Source organism: Pangasianodon hypophthalmus, chromosome 7, assembly GCF_027358585.1.
Source record: "Pangasianodon hypophthalmus isolate fPanHyp1 chromosome 7, fPanHyp1.pri, whole genome shotgun sequence".
In the NCBI taxonomy this organism is placed as follows: Eukaryota; Metazoa; Chordata; class Actinopteri; order Siluriformes; family Pangasiidae; genus Pangasianodon; species Pangasianodon hypophthalmus.
In genome coordinates this window covers 21,203,173-21,226,278 of record NC_069716.1, presented here as the reverse complement: position 1 = coordinate 21,226,278, position 23,106 = coordinate 21,203,173, and the positions used below count along the sequence as shown (strand labels likewise).

At 37.0% G+C, this 23,106-nt stretch overlaps 1 protein-coding gene across 1 annotated transcript; it reads right to left on the bottom strand.

Moving 5' to 3' along the window:
- Positions 1–6,162: 6,162 nt before the first annotated feature.
- On the bottom strand, positions 6,163–12,081 carry slc25a48 (solute carrier family 25 member 48). Its single transcript, XM_026917311.3, has 7 exons — positions 11,810–12,081; positions 10,968–11,011; positions 10,735–10,806; positions 10,277–10,529; positions 9,756–10,043; positions 9,312–9,445; positions 6,163–8,078 (listed from the first exon to the last, which is right to left on the bottom strand). Exons 1-7 carry the CDS (start codon positions 11,853–11,855, stop codon positions 7,974–7,976), a joined length of 942 nt encoding a protein of 313 aa, XP_026773112.1. The 5' UTR covers positions 11,856–12,081; the 3' UTR covers positions 6,163–7,973.
- Between the last annotated feature and the right edge of the window lie 11,025 nt (positions 12,082–23,106).

Below are 23,106 nucleotides of genomic sequence, written 5' to 3'. Positions count from 1 at the left end.
TGTACAGAATATACCTTATACAAAGGGAAAAGCAATTACAAATTCCTAAAACTAGAATCATGTTGCAGGTTTTTTTTTTAATTACCTGTTTCACAACAGACTCACACCTTCTATACAGATCATCCAAAAATGAAATTAGGCATTCTGTATTTCTGCAGTATGATCTTTCTGCTCACTGTGCTGTTGGTACCTTTCTGACTCAGAACATTCCCTGTGGTCCTTTTTATGGTTGTGTTTTAGTACAATGTACTATTTGTACTTAGCTAACTGCTATCAATTCTGGATTACAGGCCATACTTACAGATAACCTTTCAAGAAAACTAGCTATTTGAGTAGAATAATAATTTAAAAAAATAGTTATTGAACTACTCGGAAAGTGTCTACTTTCTCCTGGGAATCCTGGGTGGGTCACCATTGGCCTAATTTACATAAAATCTGTATTTATGAGATTTTTGAGATTTGTGTTTATTCTGATTGTATTAAATATTAAAATAATAACCAATACATTTGATTTAAATGTTTTAAAAGACAAATTTTACCCTAGCCAGTTTAAAACAAAGAAAAAAACTGTAGTTTTTTTTGTATTAAAAACAGAATTTAATTTAATGTGATGTGTATATATTCCAAATATATGAAATTCATATTCAAATACTTTTGCCAGCTTCTAAGCTCCATAATATTCTACCCTGGTTATGCCTACAGCACAGACTGAACAGCTGTCAGTAGTGTTTGTTTGGCTTTGATGAATAGAAGAGATAATGACAGATGAGTACAGCACCTTCACAGCATCACCAAAAACCTGTAAAACCCCTCTTAAACAAACTAAAGTTACTGAACACATGTAATGCTAAGCTGTTGATTGATGGTGCCAGTAGGTGAAAAGCAATGAAAAGCAATTCAGTGCTGATGTGTCCTTCAGTACAGGTGTGAAAATATTATATGGCAGACAAAGTGATTAATGTTGGTGGAAAGTGAATGTAGTTAGAATTAGCTCAAAATGGTCTCCTCTTTCAAGTAAGGTACACATATTAAATATCAAATCACAAATCTGTTAGCCATAGAATATAGAAAAAGACAATAGACTTCATTGCTTAAGCATGTTTCCTATGACTTAACATATTTTAACAGGCCTTCACATTGTATATGTCCATCATGATTTACTGAAAAAAAGAAACAGAATATGAAACAGGCTAATAGACTTTATCATTTTAATCTCAGCTTTTTTATTTTCTTGACTGAAAATCTATGAAGAAGCTCAGAACCCCTTACTCCCATCAAATAAGTGTGTTGTATTAATCTTACTGTGTGTATTTGTGTTGATGAACATAATAGTTAATTTAAATGGATTTGAGTGTACACCATATGTGTTAATGCAGCAGTGAATGTGTTAAAGGTGTATAGAAAGCAGAATCTAGCTGTTCTGAAACATAAAATTCAGGCTCTTCCATCAGTGATCCTTCTAAAGAAAAACACATGCGTAGGTTGAGAATACTAGCGCAAGAGGAGAAGTCAGCATGACTGACGGGCAAGGAGAGATGCCTTGTCTTCATCATGGTTGGTTGGATATTACAGTTTATTCTTATGAACATACATTTTATTGACAGCTGCCAGAATGGAGGAGAACTTAACAATATATTACAAAAAGTGTTCTTTAATTTAAAAAAATGTAATGTCTAGTTTAACGCTGCATGTATTAAGAACATACTGTATGTCAGGCTGCATGTTGGTGCAGCTGATAGTGTGGCTGCCTCACAGCTCCAGGGTTCCTACGTTTGATCCTGAGCTTAGGCTACTGTCTGTGAGATGTTTCACATGTTCTCCCTAGTCTAGTCTCCTCCATGCTCTTTATCTTTTTCCCACCTCCCAAAACCACTCCATTAGGTGAATTGGCTTCTTTAAACTGCAGCTACGTATGTGTGTGTACACAGGGCCCTGAGTTCCTGGGATTGGCTCTGGAAGATGAATGAATGAATGCATGTCTGCAACAGTGTAAGTGTTTATTCAGTACTGTAGATGTTAATTCAAGGTGTATATTCAGTCCTGTCAGTTACAATTCAACACTAAAGATGTAGAGCAATGTACACTGATCAGCCATAACATTAAAACCACCTGCCTAATGTTGCGTAGGTCCCCTTTGTACCACCAAAACAGCTCTGACCTGTCAAGGTATGGACTCCACAAGACCTCTGAAGGTGTGCTGTGGTATTTGGCACCAAGATGTTAGTAGCAGATCCTTTAAGTCCTGTAGGTTGCAAGGTGGGGCCTCCGTGGATGAGACTTGTTTGTCCAGCACGTCCCACAGATGCTCGATTGGATTGAGATCTGGGGAATTTGGAGGCCAGGTCAGCACCTTGAACTCTTTATCATGTTCCTCAAACCATTCCCGACCAATTTTTGCACTGTGGCAGGGCGCATTACCCTGCTGAAAGAGGCCACTGCCATTAGGGAATACCGTCACTGTTGAAGGGGTGTACTTGATCTGCAACAATGTTTAGGTAGGTGGTACATGTCAAAGTAACAGCCACATGAATGCCAGGACCCAAGGTTTCTCAGCAGAACACTGCCCAGAGCATCACACTCAGTGAGCCTTGGGCGCCCATGACCCAGTCACCAGTTCACTGGTAGTCCTTCCTTGGACCACATTTGGGAAAATGAGGCTTATGCCCCTGTAATCAGAGCCACAATGATGCTGTGTTAAAGTTCTAGGTCATGAAAAGATGTTATAGTAGTCATTAGGCAAATGTCAATTTCATATTAGCTTGAATACTGTGTAAGAGCTTTTATGCTAGAATAGCATTAAGGAACCATAAAATCAATGTCATTCATTAGGGAAACTTTTTCTTTAATTCAAAAGGTCCTTTGGAAAAAGAGAAACAGTTTTGGACTACAGTTGTGTCATCTGTACTCTTAGGTACGTCTTGCATCTTTGATATACAACAGTGTTTGTATATTGCAAGAAGCCTGATCACCGGTTATTGGCATTCCACAGTTTTCTGTAATAAAGCCTGCTGTCCAGTAAGCTGAATCTATCTGAAATCATTAGACATTTACGTAGGAGTGATCTGTTGACTGTAACATTTGTCACCATATGGACAGCTCTTTTATGACTTTGCAGCTCACTGAACAATGGATTCAAAAGATCTGCTTTTAGCTAATTGCAATCATTCATACAGTATGTTCTCAGCTTTTCAAAATCCTGCCTAGAAATATGTTTGAATAATTTATTTTTATAGAAAATATGAGTTATATAGTCATTTTTAAATGGTTAATGGTATATAAATTATTATATAACTATGCTGTATTTTACATAAGACCAAATAACTCACTATCCTAATTAACATGGTGTGTACTATTTGCATACAATTTTTGAGTCATCTAACACAAAAAAGAAATAATCAGTTCAAAATTATAATTTTGTTAATATGGTTAACTTAATCCATACTGTCTAAAACATGCAGCAGCCCATGGAGCTATATCCATGTTCCAACCTATGCTAATAATCATTTAAATATGTTTTATGTAGCAGAATACATTATTAGATATAGATGTGTGTATACGTGTGTGTATATATGTGTAACATATATGCAAATATGTTGTGAGACCATGTTGTTTGTGAGCTTGTTTGAGGAGACACAGTGTGGTACTGCACCTAAACACACATCTCAATGCAACTGAGTAGGGTTAAGCTAAGCTAAGCTTGACAGTCCATAGGGAAAACATATGTCTTGTTTAATGTCCAGCATGCATTTGACTGTCAAGAAAAAACATTTGTCCAGTGTTTCATCTTAAAGGCCATTGGCAAAGACATTTATTTTCATCCAGGATCCTAAAAGCATCATAGCATGATAATTGTAGCTATAGTGGCCAAAATTATAGCATATTGCAATGATCTTTGTGTTGCTTTTAGGAATCTCATAACACAATAAGCAGGAAGTATCTGTTCTAACTTAGACAGTTTGTGGGATTTGTGCCAACCAAATCCCCTACATGTTGTACAAACTGATTTCTTCTCATTTATGGCGTCTGATGCGTCAGGTCATTAATGTCACTGCCACAAAATAATGTTCAGACAATCTGCGATACAGTCTGTAAAGTTGGTTTAGTAAAGAGGAATCCCCAGGTAGTGCAGAGGCTGGTTATTATGTTTCTCTTGTCTCATGTTTGCTTTTTGCAGGGAGGTGCACTCAGGGGATTTATATACCAGTCAGGAGCAGCAGCTGGCATGCGAACCCTCCCTGTCCCAACAATAAAAGAGCAATAAAACCTTATTCATGACATTCACGGACATGCTGAGGTAACCCAATCACAATGTCTCTGCAGAGAAACAGTCACTGATATTACAGCATGTCGACTGCAAGTACTGCTAAGACTCAAGCATTAGTGCCATTAAAAATGCAATTGCAACTGAATTTAGTTTAATGTATTGTTTCCCTAATGAAACAAATCTTCAAAAATTCATTTGAATGAATCTTCAAATAAGATTCTTTCTTTTAAACTTTAAATTTTAAACTTTTTTTTTTCTTTCAATTTGCAATACAGACCAACTAAATGAATGTGTTCTTATGCGTTATTCTTTTTATTTAACGTAACAACAGAGTCTCTCTTTTGGTTTGATTGGTTTGGTTGATTTCTTTTCCTCTTTAAAGTAGCCGAGTCAAGCAGCCATCTCCTTGCTGACAGAGTTGAGGAAGACAATAATCCGTCTCTGTTAGGAGCGTACATGAATTTATGTGGCTCAGGAGGTTTCAGACCCCTAGATTCCATTATAATCCTGTGAAAGAAATCAATAACCAAAGAGCCTCTCATTTTCGTACTGTGGGCTTTCACTAGATATTTTATTGTATATAAATTTAAATACTTCTTAGCAAAATAGATAATACTTTCCCCAGTTATAAAACATGTTAGAGGATGTAAAAACCTAATCTACTTTGTGGTCCTACTACAATACACTTAAAGTATAAAGTAGTCCCAGTCCTTTTTTGCATGATTATTGATCATATGCTATTTAACTTGCTCAGTCACACAGAGATTAATTGGATTCAGTTTGTTCAGAATCAACGCTGATGAGTAATGGAGACAAGACCTCTTAGAAACTGGCTGTAAATAAGGTTATCTAGAAAATTTTATGACCAGTCAGCAATAACCTTATCTCTGAAGAAACATGGCTATCCATTGCCATATAACCACTTTTCTACAACAGAATACCTTAAAATGTCTTCCATCACAAAATCTTTTTCACATCAGGTAGGTTTTTGTAAGACCACATATTTATGGTTTATTATTATTTTTTTAAATTGTGCTAATGCTACACTGGGGGTTTTGCAGTATACCGAATTCTATTCAGTTATATAAACAACAAAAGAAAAACATTAAATTGCACAGTAAATATTAATAAAAGCTAGATTTTCTTCAGTAACTTACTGACGATTAACCAGTGCCTTTACTCATATTGCTAATGGACTTTGTAGGAAAGCAGCTGGTGCAAATGGATGAAGGGCTGAAGGCTTTCAGCTGTAGTGAGACACAATGCAGCCTTATAGCTTCTTTTGCCTTTGGCCTCAGTCTCCATGGGTTGTAGATAAAGGACATCCATGATATAATACTTCCTGCACTATCTTTTATAAGTTTTATTAGTAACTAAAGTACTATAATGAATACAATTTTAAGCAAATAACAAGAATTTTTGTATGTCACCTGAAATTCCCAGGCTACACGCTATATTAATCAAGCACAAGTCAGTAACATTTAGTTTTGGGAAGCTATCCAACCTGCTGCATGGACATGATCCACTATCATCCACTATGTTCTACTTAATATACTGAATATTTCACATACATATTCCATGCATGTGAAGGTACCAGAAGATATTACTAACATTTGGAGTTAGCCAATAACAAGCCAATAACAAGATAAATATTTATAGAATAAGTTAATATTTTTTTAAAAAAGATTTCATTATATGTGTATATATATTTGTTCTATAAAATAAGCTAACTGTTGCTTTTCTGGATATTTTATCTTAAAAGCCACAATGATAACAGTGAGTGCAGATCCTCTAACAATACCTTAATATGTGCAATTTTTATATCATTAAATTAGTTAAACATGTAAGTAAACTGCTGACACCCAGCGTTAAAAAAGGAACACACAACTCACTGCACAGACCATTACAATGTGATACAATACCTCCACCTGGTGGAAAGATGCATCACGTCAGTTTTTAATACATTCTCTCCAATAGTATATATTATTGTGATTATAATTACAAAACAAAACAAAACAAAGCAAACAAACAAACAAACAAAAAAATCCATTAACATACATTTTTGAGAAATCAGTACTTAAGAACCTCTGATCTATCACAATATCTAGACACACTGACAAATCTCTTGGTCAGAATAAAGTATTGTGATGTTTTCAGTGACATTGTGGAGAACAGTTTCAGTGATTAAGCAACCCTTGCAAGGTCTTAAGTATCTAACTGATAGAAAGGATAAGAGGTGCTGGTCAGCAGCGCTCAGGTACCTCAGGAAACAGTGTTGGATCCTTTCAGATTTGCTCTTTACACAATGGATTTCAAGTATAAGTCCAAGTCATGCCACTTTAAGGTGCAGTAAAGAAGTCTGTTGGTGCTTTTAGTTTATTGGTGCAGGGAGAACCACTTTAACTAAACATCATTTATTATTTTTTATTTTAAACTGTTAAATAATTATTCCAAATATGTTGGTCAGAAAAGTAATTCGGCTCCTCAGCTTTAAGTAACTTGCAAAAATCACAGGCATAACATAGTGTGAGGGGGGAGGGGCAGTGCAGGATAAACACAGACTTCAGTGAAATTACCTCAGGTAAGTTGCTGCTTAATTATTTAAATAAGCTCAATGTCCATGGTGTTAGACTCATTTTAACATATATGACAAAAACTAAAAAACAAACCAAAATTAAGGTGCTATTTAATGTGCAGTGGGGTGGGGAAGCCATTGGCACAGACATTGGCATTCAGATGAAGTAATGTTATCTAGCTAGCTAACTAAAGTAGTTAGCTAATGAGCCAACTTTCTACAAAATAAGCTTACTTTATTAGGTTTGTGGGGTTTTTAGAGGGTTGTTTAAAGCTAAATTTTAGAAGTATTTGGACAATGATGGAGTTTTTGTGATTTTGCCTTTATACACCACCACAATGGATTTGAAATGAAACAATCAAGATGTAATCAAAGTGTAGACTTTCAGCTTTATTTTAAGAGGTTCCACAAAAATATGACATTAACCATTTAGGAATTACAGCCATTCAGCCAATTACAGCCATTACTACCACTTCATAGTGGTAGTTCTAGTTGAACAGCTGCCAAATGCCATTGTCGTGGTGTATAAAGGCAAAATCATAAATACTTCCGGACCTGACTGTATACATACATAAATCAATGTCACTTGTTCACTTGTACTTTTTTATGTAATTGAGTTTGCTAAATTTACTACTTTTACAGGATTATCATACCATCATACCATCATACCATCATATCAAAAATATTAATATCTCTGGTTAGAAATCTGCCATTTTGTATTAAATGAATAAACTGATAATATGGTTAAAATAAAAAAAAAAAATCACGCAAATACAGCATCTTAAGACACTAACTACTCTCCAATTCTTCCAGCATATTATAAAAGTTTATAGAGAAAGTATGTCAACAAAAGCAAAATGCAATATTAAATATACATATATTAAAATGCTGTGATAAAAAGTTTGAGATTTGTAAAATCATGTGTAATTCATATCTTTCATTTTTCTTAATATAAGAAGTAAGTAAAAATTATAATTGATACCAAAGTAAAGTATCAACAACCAGGTAGCCTACATGCAGTCCACTAAACTTAAAACTGGCACACAGCGAGATCTTGAACCAAAACTCTCAACATTAAAAATGTTCCACGGTAAAAAAGTCAGTTGCTGTGTTAGGTGGAATTTTGGACACTTATCACAGGCTCCGGAAAAACTTGAGAGACAATTCGTAACACAGGAACATAGTAGCACTCATTGGAAATCCTCTGATGGCACTTACTGATGCACCACGGAAGAAGACCTGAATTGGAGATTGAAAAGACATTGAAAGCATTATAGACAGTTCTATGCATCCATTTGTCCTGGTTGACCCAGTACAATCTTACAATACTGTATATAACGTATAGTATACGATAATGCAAATCCAGTAATATAACTGAAGCAGCGATTCAATATTCCATCAAAAACGCATTCTCATGACATTACAAATAGGTCAGGGTCTAAGCATATTATCATGGTAAAATCAGTCATGCTAGAAAGGAGTTAGTATGAGTTAGTACAGCAACAAAAAACACACGTCAAGTCAAGTTTTTTTTGTAATTAGTGCTTATTTAAATGCTTCAATCTTTAGTCTTTGTTCATTCCATTACCTGTGTTCCTGTACAGAGAACAATCTTGATGCATATTTTACTAGCACCTTGAGTGCCTACTACTTACTAGTACCTGGTGGGTTGAATCATGGTGAACTGCTTCCCTAGCAGTTGGGTCTACTAGTCCTCAAATTCTACTTACCAGGTCTAAGATGTCAGACAATGTCATGACGGATGTACATATGCTTCTGCACCCAGAAATGGTGTCCCAGATTTGGGAAAAATTTGGCAGGGCCCAGGTGGACCTCTTCACCAACGCCTAATCGACTCGCTGTCAACTGTGGTTCTCCCTGGCAGAACTGGACAGTCCAGTAGCTCTGTGTCCCATGACTGGCCTCACTGTCTACTGTCAGCAATCCTGCTTGTTGCCCTAAATTGGCCTTCGAGGCCTTAGTTTCCATTGCTGCTCTCATTAGTGAATGGAATGCATTGGCACCTTCCTCACTGATCCATCATCTGGATCCAGTATGTTTATGAATACATACTGTTTTATTCAGATTTATAAGTACAAAGTCAAAAGACATTTTGTGTGTAAATCTGAAGTAGATAGATGCATAGGACGTATACATATTAAATAACAAAAAAATAGAAGTGTCTGAATATTTATTTTCTTTCACTGAATAGTCTGCCATTTTGCTAGTGATCACTTCTGCAAAAAGAGTGGTAGAACTGCATGCCTTGGCTATGAGCTTACCTTGATCTCATCAGTGGCTGGATGGGTGGGGCACTTGCGCATGAACAAGGGTATTTATATCAAATACTACATTATACAGTCACTTTGTTCTCCATATGCATGTACATGCACATAAGAAGGTTTCTTAGGTGGTTATCTGGTGAACCATTGAACCACAGTTACATACATAACTAGCATGTAGTAAACTTACATGTAGTCCCTCAGTCTTGTAACTTTGTATGATGCAATGAATGATTCCTTTATATTTTCTGTGGTGCACTGTGTCAGCTTGTAGTCGACTCTTAACCACATCAGCTGGTGTTGCAGTGACCCAGGAGATAGATCCTGTGGAACAAGAAACATTCAAGAAGTGAGAGACAGGCTTGAGGGAGAAGCGTTTACAATGTCGAATTTTGTTGATTTACCCATAATTTGCCACAAGACCATATTCATACCATAGGGTGTTTCTGTGATATAATAATGTCAAGTGAATTAACACTATATATTTTCTTAATAAGTAGGAACAAGTGAGGAACAAATACAACAAGGTTGAGTAATTTAAGTTGTTTTTCCAGTTTAACAATATGCTTACTCATGATCGTAAATCATGAAATTTTCAGAGTATGTCTACATGTCACGCCATGGTGTTATTTACCTGCTAACCCACCAGCGAGCCATATGGAGCAGGGGTGAGGGGAGCTGTTACCGTTAGGGTTCATCCAGCCACAGAAGACTGTGTATGGGATAAAGTAAAGGGCATAACCAGGCACATCACGGAGTATCATGGCTCCTGCTCCTCTGTAGAGCCCTTGGATTCCCTCAGTCTGCAGGATGCTGCTGATGCAGTGAAGAGGTCCTCTGTATACTGTACACTCTGTACGCTGATTCTGGAGCCCCACTGATCGAAGAGGGACAGTGCCATTGCCAGCAAGTGTGAAGTTTTCTGAAAACATATGTCAGTTTTACACTTGAGACATGCTGTGCATAAATAGGTCAGGTCTCCATTCTGCTAACTCTGCAGTCAAAATGATGATTATGAATTTAGCAAATTGTACTGCACTGCATCAAATTTTAACAACTACATTTGCAAAGTAGAGCACACCATTTATTTACTTGGAAATGGCCTACAATAGAAAGAGCCTTCATCAGGCCTTCTTGTTTTAATTTCAGACTTACGTGCAAGGATGGGTTGAGTTTGCATTTGCAATCTGATTTTGACCAGGTCCACTGGGGCCCCCAGGCTCACTGAAACCAGACCTGTCATCATGCTGGCCACAGTGAGGTCAAGCATATCGCATGGGTGCCTTCTGTCACCATAACGAAGATTGCTAATAAATCTCTGAGCATTGCTGAAGAAGCCAAACACCATTGAGTTATACAGTGTGATGCTCGCTAGTGGGAAGGACAGACCTTTGAAAAAGCCAGTAAGCTAAGAGTAAAAAAAAAAAAAAAGGTCAGTTGTGTTCATTTGAGACATTATTTACACATTAGAAAAAAAATCCTTTTCAAAAACTTTGGATAGAGTAGGATATTTGGAGACGAACAAGGAGATAACATAAATGGGATTTTGGACAACTTTTTTTTTTTTTTTTTAAGATATCCATAATGCATGTGGAAAGGTTTGCATCACTTACAGTTTCCTTTTTGTAGATGGTTACAATACAGTGGAAGGCATTCCTGTAGCCTTTTCCTGCTTGTAAACGTGTCTGTTAAATGAAGATTTTAAGATTACACTTTAACAAAGCATAGTGAGTTCTCATTAATAGTTTCTAAATACAACATGAACACAAGGGTGGGAAGAAAGGTTCAAATCGCAGCATTGCCTTTTATATCTACAGTTATTCTTTTTTTGAAGGATTAGAGATACCTTCACTGTGTCAAGTGGATGTCCAACAATCACACTGCAGGCGCCTGGTGGAAAATAAAAAAAGTGTCATTAGGCTGTTTTAAAGGGAAGCAACAGGCTGCTGGAGAGGATGGGCTGTTCAGCTTTGTAGGTTCTTGTCCAGCCTGAGCGCTGATGAATGAATAACACTTTGTCCTCTCTGTTGAATACCACACATTGTGTGCTTCAGGCATAATATTGCAGCCCCATGCGATAGATTGCTGTAAAGTAAACATCCAAGCAAACTTGGGCACTTCGTAAAAGGATGGTTTTAGGGTTTAGCCGATTCAAAACAACTTGCAGTGCTAACAAACATGAACTCTGTAGAGACTCCTGAGAAGTGAGCACCTCGCATTTTAAACAGGTCTTATTAAACAACAGTTAAGATGCAACTTCTGTACATTTGCTTGTTTGGAAGAAAAGCGACGTTACTCCATATAGTGCCGAATTACCATATTATTTTTGTTAGTTTCAGACTTTCCACTAAATGCACTCGAATATTTGAGCCGCTGTTTTGATGATTTTAGGGTTAAACAACACTTCAGCCCTTTGAAGCAGCGATTATCTGAAGTTCAGTGTACTGATTCAGCACACGGACTACAAGCCAACGTGTTATCGACCCTTGTCACGACGTTTCATTTGACTTTGAACAGCACTCATCGAGCTACTTTTCCCGGTGTATTACCACACTTCTCAAAGCAAACAAAGTGAAGTTCGCCGGCATTTGCTTACATTTCTTTTACAAAGCTAATGCAACACGTCTATTTAACTCTTCATTCCAGTTATAAGATGAATGAATGAATAAATACACGAACACTGCTTACCTCCTATCCATCCTGCTAAAAAATCATCCAGCTGAAAAAAACTCATCCTGTTCCTTAATGTTTCAGAAACTAAAAAAAAAAGCTATTTTTTGCGCATTCAGCGCGAACAAGGGTCTTCCTCAAAAAGCAGACAGCATCTTAACTCACGGGCTTTTTACTGAGCAGAGAGAGTGCAAGAACAACTTAAAGCAAAAACAACTCTTCCTTCGATCTGTGCGTTTCAGGGGGCGAGGCTTTTGGAAACTGCACTAATGCACCAGTAGTAGGCTATCTCAGGAGATTCTCCCAGCCAGAGGCTGTCTGGACAAAAACCCGGCTCCTTTCTAAATATGACTAAATCCTGACTATGCTGTCAAATAAGTCTGTTACCAGATGTGTTTCCTTATGTGTCGAACAATCGTATTATTTAGTATATTTTGCAATTGTGGCCATATAATGATAATCATGCATGTTACATTTCCAAGATAACCCACGACATTTATTAATTTATTTGACAATGTGAGAACGTCTTGTTTACATGGTGCACTGACCATGATACATTATCAGGTGGCTTCCCACTGAGTCTTGTATGCTTGTATGATCATATAACCTTGGAGTTGCCGTTTATTTAAAGGATAATGCTTTAATCCGGATGTCTGATGCAGTGGGAAAGTCACATATTTGAAGAGAGAAAAAAAAAACACTTCCAGCAAGATCACACAAGCAGGGCTTCTGTTACAATTTGTGAATATATGCTTAATTCTGTGTATGCATTAGTGCTCTTTTTGCTGTCAGTGTGAATGTGATTTATTAGAACACACAGCAGCACTTCAATTCAATTCAGTTTTGTTTGTATATCCCCTTTAACAGTGGACATTGTCACAAAGCAGCTTTACAGAAATAAATACATTCAAATTAAATTAAACCAAAAACAAATTGTAAGTATGTGTATGAACAAGCCAGAGGGAACGGTGGCAAGGAAAAACACCCTGAGATGGTATGTGGAAGAAACCTTGGGAGGAACCAGATTCACTTAAGCTATTCATAACCTTAACTTGACTGTTTACTGTAGATACTGTTACTGCTCCAGTTGCAGCTGCTACAGTAATTAGGTAAGGCTCTAGTTGAGGGTTTCATGCAGATATTTACAGTATCACAACAACACTTAGACCTGATAATGTATCTTACATCCAAATGATATCTGATGATCAAAAGACATACATATACTGTTAGGATCATAAATTTTCGTTTTTGGTCTCATAAAATATGAATTTACCTGGGTTATACATTAATCCAATAACAACCTTTTACTGATGATGACAGGCAGTATGGCCCTATTCACATTCCTGCGTGGTATTTGATGACCATAACTGACTTCACTAAATATAGCTTTGCCTTTGGTTTCACTAAACATGTTTTGGCATGCTTCATTCTTAGTCAGAAGGTATATTATTCATATGGCAGCACCTGACACAGGAAAAAAAAAGACATGGAAGAAGAAGTGATTTAAATAAAATACTAATTTGTAATTGTATATTTACATTTGGGAATTGTGATATGTCCTAAGTACATCAAAGTAATATAAGAAACAAGCAAACAAACCCATGATAACAATGGTTAAAGATTTACTTGTTTTATTTTGACCATATTATTTATATTGGTTAGATTATGTGAACTCTGAGATGAACACGCCTAAGGAAACACTCATCTGGTTAATCTAAGATTGGTCAGGATGGATTGAGAATATTGCTGTTGTGCAGACTAACATCTGTCCTGCACTTAGTAATCCACTTATTTAGTTTCTTGCCTTACAGACAGACTTATGTGCCTTAAGGCTTATTTGGCTGACTAAAAGCCATTTTAATAAAATATACAATAAAAAAGTCCACTTTGTTTATTAGATGTTTATTATGCCCTCTGTTAGTAAGTGCAGAGCTAATCCTGGGGAAATAATCCTGTTTCATCAACCACTGATTGGGTCTTTGGTTAAAAAAAAAATCACACATTTAACTGTAAAAAAGCCCACTTGGTTTTATTATTTGATTTGAAAACAATTATTATATCCCCCAGTTTATCTCTGCTTACAGCTTACAGCAGCCAGGAGGGTACATTCCCATTTGGGAATTGTTCAATAAATCAATTCTTTTATACTTAACAAACCCTATTTGAAGGATAAGGGATAACTTGCTTTGTGTCCATAAAAGCTCTTTCAACATTCTTTTTAAACAGTAACTCTTGGCTATTTTGTCTTATGATTAACTCAACACCTGTATATGACCTCATGAGTTGTCCTTTTATAACCTTACCTAGGCCATACTAGGTAACAGAAAGCTAAACAGCTTGCAATGCTTTTGAAAACTGAAAGTTTTGAAAACTTTTGTACTGAATGCTATACACAACAATGGCTGGACAATTAAACATATATATTGAACAGGAAAGCTAATTTACAATTCCGATTTGATTGCCTGTACCCCTCTCCAAACACACACACACACACACAGTATTAAGAAGACTTTCCTTACTGAAAGTGTTAAAATGTGTTTCTCCAGGACCAAGGTGCTACATAAGACAAACACAGAACAACACAGAACTACAAGCGACTACATAATTTATACATAAAGTGCACAATTGCAAACATATGCAGACAGCACAAGACAGTACAATGACTACTGGGACAGACAATGGGCACAGTAAGTCCCAGTGCAGCGCTGACTAGTACACAGTTCTGTTTAAAAGTGAATCTAGTGACAATAGTGCAAAGAGTACAAGAGTACAAAACAAGTAGCTGAAAATAGTGTAAACGTAAGAGTAGCAGCCTATGTACAGTGTAATAAGTATTGTAGCAGCATAAGGTAATGTGCAAAAACTTGGAAAAAAAATTGCAAAGAGGATGGAGGATGCTCAGTTGTGTGTGTATATATGAATGTGTGTGTGTTCCTTCAGTCCAGTCTCTGAGTGTTGAGGAGTCTGGAGGCATGGGGGAAGAAACTATTGCACAGTCTGGTCGTGAGGGCCCGAATGCTTCGGTACCATTTACCAGACGGCAGGAGGGTGAAGAGTGTGTGAGAGGGGTGTGTGGGGTCATCCACAATGCTGGTGGCTTTGCGGATGCAGTGTGAGGTGTAAATGTCCGTGATGGAGGGAAGAGAGACCCCGATGATCTTCTCAGCTGTCCTCACTATCCACTGAAGGGTCTTGCGATCCGAGACGGTGCAATTCCCAAACCAGGCAGTGATCCAGCTGCACAGGATGCTCTCGATAGTCCCTCTGTAGAACATGGTGAGGATGGGGGGTGGGAGATGTGCTTTCCTCAGTCTTCTCAGTAAGTACAGGCGCTGCTGGGCTTTATATCATGTATATATCATCTACATATATATATCATGTATATCATGTATCATGTATATATCAAGTAATATATTTCATATATATCATATATGTATGTTCTCCCTGTGTCTGCATGGGTATCCTCTGTTCGATGGGTTCCTCCTGCCAAAAACATGCCTGTAAGTGGATTGGCTAAGATAAATTGCCCCTAGGCATTAATGTGTGTGTGTGGTGCCCTGCAATAGATTAGTGTCACATCCAGGATATTGACATTATGGTTGACACTGACATTATGTTTGCATGTGACAACCTCATGAGAATCTCATGCCTATGACATAATTGATGTTTCTAAGGTCATACAAGGCTTTATCAGGCCAAAAACACACAAAAATGGTCTTTACACTGTAATAAAATGACAGGCATGCTTTACTGGTACTTGATTAAACACAAACACCAAATACCTAGACATCTGTGAATAAAAAGAAGTCCTTGTATACAACAAAACATTTCCTTAAACTGTTTCATTACAGCCACATAGTCAAAATGTGAGTATAGCTATATGGGTATTCTTTTTCAGTAGTGAAATCTTTCTCCTAAAAACTGACTGTCAAGGTGTCCATGAGTTTTCCCCATCTGAAATCTGTGCACACGTGTGCAGGTTCACAAGAAGTACGAAGAGACAATTGTGAGGCTTGTGGTCAGCTAATTGCACAAGACAGCAGATGACTCATGACGAATAGCATTGTTTAAGATTTGGTGAGAGATATGATAACTATGAGAACTACATTTGAGAAATATATAAATGAGAAATATGAAAACTATTTTATTGCTGATAAAAGAGGGTCAAAAACCACATGTATAACCTAGAAAATACAATGAGAACCTCCAGTGTCCTCCACTGGTCTCCATTTCCATCCCTATAAGAAGAGATAACCACATCATTCAGTGTACACAACTGTGATAATAACCATAATCAATAGGACATATATACAAATTACACAAAAATATGTTGGATGACATTAACCAGACCTACTGATCTGCACTTGTGTTTATTTTATCTTAAAAGCTCAGGAAGATTAGAAAGATGGGAGGTTGTTCAAAGTTCAAAGTTCTCCTGGAAGCTTGTAGAAGCTGTGACGCTGCAAAGTTTCTGTTCAAATTTGGAAAGGTCCATTGCAACATCTTAATGAAGAAGAGTGTTATCACCTTCTGGGAAGATTTTAACCTGCATTATTTGTGACTTTGTTTGTTAAAAACTATTATTCTTGCAAGTGTGAATGTAGCAAGCTATGCATAACTTTGTGGTGATGGTGTCTTCTTCAGGTTTTCAGATGCTACATCTGCAGTTGTCTCAAGGTGTCTGTGAAGAAGCTGAGGATCATGAGTCAAAAGCAGTGTTAATGACTTGTCAAACTTTGCTACAGAGGCAACCTCATCTTGCTTTACTGCATTTATTAGCTTCCAAACCCCTGGTGTTATCTGGTGCAGGAATACAGACCCTGCTATGACAGCCAAACCTAAAACTACCTTTACCTTGCTGTTCCTTTGATTCTCCTGGCTTGGAAGAATATCTTCTTACATGTCGCCAAACATCCCTCTGCAGTACATACAGTGCAAAAGTTCTTTGGAGTCAAATGTTCTGGTTGGTTTTCTTTTTACCTTGAGCATCCCAATTACTTTCTGTACGAATATGAGTTATGCATATTGTTGTCATTGTTTCTAAGTTTTTCCAGCAATACTTAATATTATTTGTGCCATACAATTTTTGACTGTCCTTTCCCACAAATGTAACTGTAGTTTTTTTATTTTAAGAACAAGAAATTTCAAATGATTGAACATACTCCTCAGCTCTAGCCATTTAATTCTTGCCCCCTGCGATTAATGATTCCTCAAAATCTCCATGTAAATCACTTCCATCAGTTGCACCTCTCGTGCTGTGTATTACTTATCTCAGAAGTGGGACGTCAGAATTTGGAATTACGTCATTTTCTACTTCTGTGCATTGAGCTACAAAGTGGGGAAAAAATGGATGTCTCCATGTTCATCTTTTCTTAGCAACAATCTAGCCAGCTAACAGTGATGAGTGATGTATATTTACCTCCACAAAACAGCAAACTGTATAGTCATGTTATAGATTTAACAAGCTAATATTTTTTATCAGTGACAGCTGGTGGTTATTAAAATAGGGGAAGGACACACACAAACACACACACACACTGTATGTATATATATATATATATATATATATATATATATATATATATATATATATATATATATATATATATATATATATATACATGAATGTTCTGGTAAATGAATGTAAATGAATGTTCTGTGCCACATTACTTACTGTGGTATCTGCAAACAAATAACACCACCAACTTCTGTATTGGTCAGAGATACTCCACAGATTTAAGTAAAATTATGACTAGTTTATAAACATCCTTCAGTAAAACCATTAATGTGCAGACAATGCCACCACATACACACTTAGGACAGACCCAGAAAAAGATGCTTCTCTTCAACTCTGCAAAAACTCCACTTGCCTGCATCTGCCAGGTAGACGGAGCACACTCACAAGAGCGTGTCTGACCGCTTGAAAACCTCCCAGTATGCTGGGGCTGCCCTCATGGGCCATATTTGTAGTTTCAACGTTTGAAATCTGCTGTGATACAGCAGTGCATTTATCTGAGACAGCAGGTCTGGTTTGATTGCTAGTGAGCACAGAAGGCCTGTCAGACCTGATTCTTCAACAAGCAGAATCATGACATGTTCTATCAACAAAACTGGTTGCATAGTCTGTTGAATATGCAATGTATCCTGGCCTAAAATCTCTGGCTCTGCTCTGTCAATGACCCACAATGGGCAGTGAGTTGTCTGTCTGTGTGATTTCTATTCTGCCATTAAGGATCCAAATTCAATTAATTTCAATTCAATTTTATTTGTATAGCGCTTTTAACAATGGACATTGTCACAAAGCAGCTTTACAGAAATAAATGGATTCAAAATATATTGTATATATATTGAGCAAGCCAGAGGAGACAGTGGCAAGTGGCAACTCCCTGAGACAATATGAGGAAGAAAACTTGAGAGGAACCAGACTCAAAAGGGAACCCATCCTCATCTGGGTGCAATGGATAGTGCAATTATAAATAAATCCCTTATATAATTGTGTACTATATGGACAAATAGTGCAAATGTGCAACCAGTAAATTCATCACAATCTATCCACTGTCCACTGATGGAGTCCTGAGTATGAAGCTGCATCCCAACATCCCAACATCCCAGTTCACCACAACACTCTATGCCTGTGAACCCTCCAGACCTGCTCCTTTACCTAAGAAAAACCTGTTCACCAAAGGCTTGACTAAACAAATATGTTTTCAGCTAGACTTAAATACTGAGACTGTGTCTGAGCCCCAAACACTAAGTGGAAGGCTGTTCCATAGCTGTAAGGCTTTGTAAGAGAAAGCTCTACCCCTAGCTGTAGCCCTCACTATTCGAGGTACCATCAAATAGCCTGCACCTTTTGATCTAAGTAGGCGTGGAGGATCATAAAAGACCAAAAGTTAATTCAGATACTGTATTGCGACAACATTTAGTGCTTTATAGGTTAATAGTAGTATTTTATAATCAATACAAAATCTGATTTGGAGCCAATGCATTGTCGATAAGATAGGGGTGATGTGGTCATATCTTCTGGTTCTAGTAAGGACTCTCAGTGTTGCATTCTGGACTAACTGGAGCTTGTTTATGCATCTGCTAGAGCATCCAGACAGCGAGGCATCACAATAATCCAGCCTAGAGGTAACAAAAGCATGAACTAATTTTTCTGCATCGTGTAGTGACAATATATTTTTATTTTACCAATATATCTGAGATGAAAGAAAGTGATCCTAGTAATATTATCTACATGAGCTTCAAATGAAAGACTAGAGTTGATAATTGCACCAAGGTCTTTTACTACTACACATGATGAAACAGAAAGGCCACCCAGAGTTATTATGTAATCAGAAACCTTACTTCTAGCTGCATGTGGTCCTAGTACAAGTACTTCTCTCTTGTCAGAATAAGAGAGTTAATAAACATCCAGTTTCTAATGTCTTTTACACATTCCTCAACTTTGTTAAGCTAGTGTCTGTCATCTGGCTTTGCTGAAACATACAACTGTGTGTCATCAGTGTAACAGTGGAAGCTAATACCATGTTTACGAATAATTTTGCCCAGAGGTAGCATATATAAAGAAAACAGCAGTGCGCCTAAAAGTGAGCCTTGCGGGACACCAAACTTTACCTTAGTATGCGTAGAGAAGTCACCATTTACGTCTACAAACTGATAACGATCAGTCAAATAAGACCCGAGCCAGGAAAGGGCCGTTCCCTTAATGCCTAACACATTTTCTAGGAGAATAGCATGATCAATGTTATCAAAAGCTGCACTAAGGTCAAGCAGCACAAGGAAGGAGACGCAACCCTGATCAGACGCCAGTAGTAAGTCATTTACTACTTTAACCAGTGCTTTCTCTGTGCTATGATGAGGCCTAAATCCTGACTGATACATTTCATGAATGTTATTCCTGTGTAGGTATAAGCATAGCTGCTGTGCTACAACCTTTTCTAGGATCTTGGAAATAAAGGGGAGATTTGATATTGGCCTATAGTTAGACAGCTGACAGAGGTCAAAATCAGGTTTTTTTAATCAAGATCTTGATAACTGCTAGTTTAAAAGATTTAGATACATAGCCAGTGCTAAGGGAAGAATTGAATATCTTTAGAAGAGGTTTGATTGTTTCTGGAATTATCTGTTTGAAGAAACATGTGGGTAAAGGATCTGGTATACAGGTTGATGATTTTGATGATGAAATTAGTGAAATTAGTTTGGTCTCTCGAACGGGAATAAAACATTGTAATTGTTGATCTGATATTATATTATTATTATCTACAGGGTTAATTTTAAAACTGTCCAGTTTTAAATTCTGAATTCTAAATTTTTTGCCTGATATTTTAAATTTTACCACTGAAATAATTCATGAAGTCATCACTGCTATATAATGATTTCCATTGTTGTCTTATTTCTAGTTAATTTTGCTACAGTATTAAATAAGAATCTAGGATTATTTTTGTTATCTTCAATTAGGGTGGAGAGATACCTTGATCTAGCAGCATTAAGAGCTTTTCTATAGCTCAAAAGGCTCTCCTTCCATGCTATTTGAAATACTACCAATTTAGTTTGACGCCATTTATGCTCTAGTTTTCGAGTGGTCTGTTTTAAGGTTCGTGTGTGATCGCTATTCCAGGGTGCTAGCTTTTTCTGTCTAATTATTTTTCTTTTAAGTGGAGCTACCTTATCTAGCGTGTAGCAGAACATTGATTCTAAGCATTCAGTTGCCTGGTGAAGTTCTTCGGGATCAGACGGTGATCCAATCATGGTTGATAAAGCTGGGAGATTACTGATAAAACTGTGCAGTTGCTGACGTGAATGTACGTTTGAATCAGTGATGTGGCAAGGTGCATATATTATGATTAAAACACATTTTAAATGGGATGAGGTAATGATCTGAGATAGCTTCAGACTGTGGAAATGTGACTATATTTTCTTTATTTAATCCGAATGTTAGTATTAAGTGGGTCCTGTTACATTCTGATTGACCTCTACTGAATCAAGAATGGAACTGCTGTTCTCAGAGGGTCTTCTGGATTTTCAAAATGAATATTAAAGTCTCCAACAATTAATGCTTTGTCTAAGGAAACAACCATGTTAGAGATGAAATCCGCAAATTCACACAGGAATTCCGAATATGGCCCTGGGGGTCTGTAAATAATAATTAGTGGAATCACCTGGGTAGACTTATTTTTTGTGGCTACGTATGTTATGTTAGTATAAAGAACTCAAATGCGTTGAATTTATGACTAGGTTTTTGTGTGATGCCTAGATTATAATTATAAATGACTGCGACATCTCCTCCTCTGCCAGTTATACGGGGCTGATGTATGTAACTGTATCCGGGAGGACTAGCTTCATTTAATGCTACATACTTGTTTCTGTTAAACACAGTACATTAAATTCCTGATCAGTAATGCTATCATTAACAATAAGCGCTTTAGACGTAAGAGATCTAATATTCAACAGACCTAGCTTAAGATTAACAGTGCTGGCTATGTATTCGGTTTGATTTAATTTTATGTTAATTAGGTTACTAAAACAAACTGGCTGAGTAGTTCTACATTTTTGTTTAGCCTGGGGAACAGACACAGTCTAACAGGACCACCTTCTTGTGGATTTGACTAAACATTTTCCAATCCAGATATATAGGCTTGCTGCGAGACAATGTATTGGATCTCTGGTAAGTATGCGTTTCTAAAAGACAGGAGGTGTGCATGTGAGAGCTTTCAGCTTACATGCTCATGGCTGAGAGGTGCAGCATTCCCACTTTTACAACTGTTGACAGCAGCAACCACAGTTGTAAAACTGGAAACGCTGAGAGATGCAGCATTTCCAGTTTTACAACTGAGGTTGCTGCTGTCAACGTTTTTGTCAGAAAGTTCATGCTCACATAAAAAAAAGTTTGTGGCACCTCATAATTTTCAGACTGACTTTCCGATTCTGACTTTCTGATTGAGACAGGTCTGTCTTCTATCAAAAAAGCTTGCATGGCTCACAGGTCACGCTTCATGCCTATGAACTGCACAGTCTGCACATCTATCAAATGGCTCTTTTGATCATTTTCAATCCAATAGCTTTCCATATGTGAGCTCAGGAGCTCTATCTGGCTCATCACTTGATGCTGGGATTGTGTACACAGGAGCCAGTCATCCAGAAAGGGGAGTATGCACAGAACCTGGCATTGAAAGTGCTCTAGAGCAACTCACACATATTTGTGAACACCTTGGGTGCAAAAACTAACAAAAATGGAAGTTACGTGAACTGATATATCACTCTGCTTATATAGCCTGTGCTGCACATCAGTTGAAATGTGTTTGTTCAAAGGTTGCATTACATATGGTATTAACGTACATATCGCCAGTCATTCTAATAACACAATCTTAAATCTTTTAGATCAATAAAAGGGCTGATTCCATTTTCTTTTTTTGGAATGTTTATTCTCTATCACTTGCTGAGATCATTACTTCCTTGAGCAATGTACTGGAAATATACAGTGTATTGTATGGTTTGCAAACCACCCTGTCAGTGATTTTATATCCATACTGTTCACAGTGCAGCTTTACACACAAGGTTTCATCAGCCTGTACTAGTAATGAGGTGACTGGATTTTCTACCAGAGACAATGGATTTCTGCATCTGTCATTTGCTAGCCATTTTAAACATGCATGATAGCTAATTAATGATATCTGTATAAATCTGGAATAGCCCTGAGAGTTCATATTATAACAATAACCATATGAGCAAAAATCAAAGGATTAGAGTGCTATGCTCAGCATCTTTGAACCCACTTGATCAATTCTTGAACAATACAAGAATGGGAAAGAGGACGAGTGTGACATAGTGGAGACCTTGTATAGCCTACCCATGTGGGGTCATGGTCACTTTGCAATTGGCATTTGGTACTCAGCAAGGAGATCAGAACACAGGAAAGCTCTATCAGACATGTAGGAAAACACCCTAGTAGAACTACTATAAGTCTATGACCATTATCAAGCTAAAAAGTATTCCTCAAAAATACCACTAGCCTAAATGTTTATGTCTCAGTCATCTGGGCAGATAAACTTTAAGCTGGTGTCCATCCCATCCTATGAGTTCAGAAGTAACTAACTTATCAAAAGTAAATATAATCAACTTAATCAAATTTAATCAAACTTAATCAAATACAGTTTTATATTTATGTTGTCATGGATAAAAAATGTGTGAACACTACATACTTTGGTCTAATTCACACAGTTAGTCTATAAATTTCTAGAATAAAATTTCATTTGTATTTGTCCTTTTACTAAAATGGATAATAATTAGTCAGTTAATCAAAATGAAATCAAAAC

Excerpts from the sequence above, each read along its gene's own strand:
- slc25a48 (XM_026917311.3), bottom strand. The coding sequence starts at position 11,855 with ATGAGTTTTTTTCAGCTGGATGATTTTTTAGCAGGATGGATAGGAG. Across the intron at positions 10,530-10,734 it reads CCATCTACAAAAAGGAAACT|CTTACTGGCTTTTTCAAAGG; the intron begins GTAAGTGATGCA and ends TTTTACTCTTAG. Across the intron at positions 10,044-10,276 it reads AACTCAACCCATCCTTGCAC|AAAACTTCACACTTGCTGGC; the intron begins GTAAGTCTGAAA and ends ATATGTTTTCAG.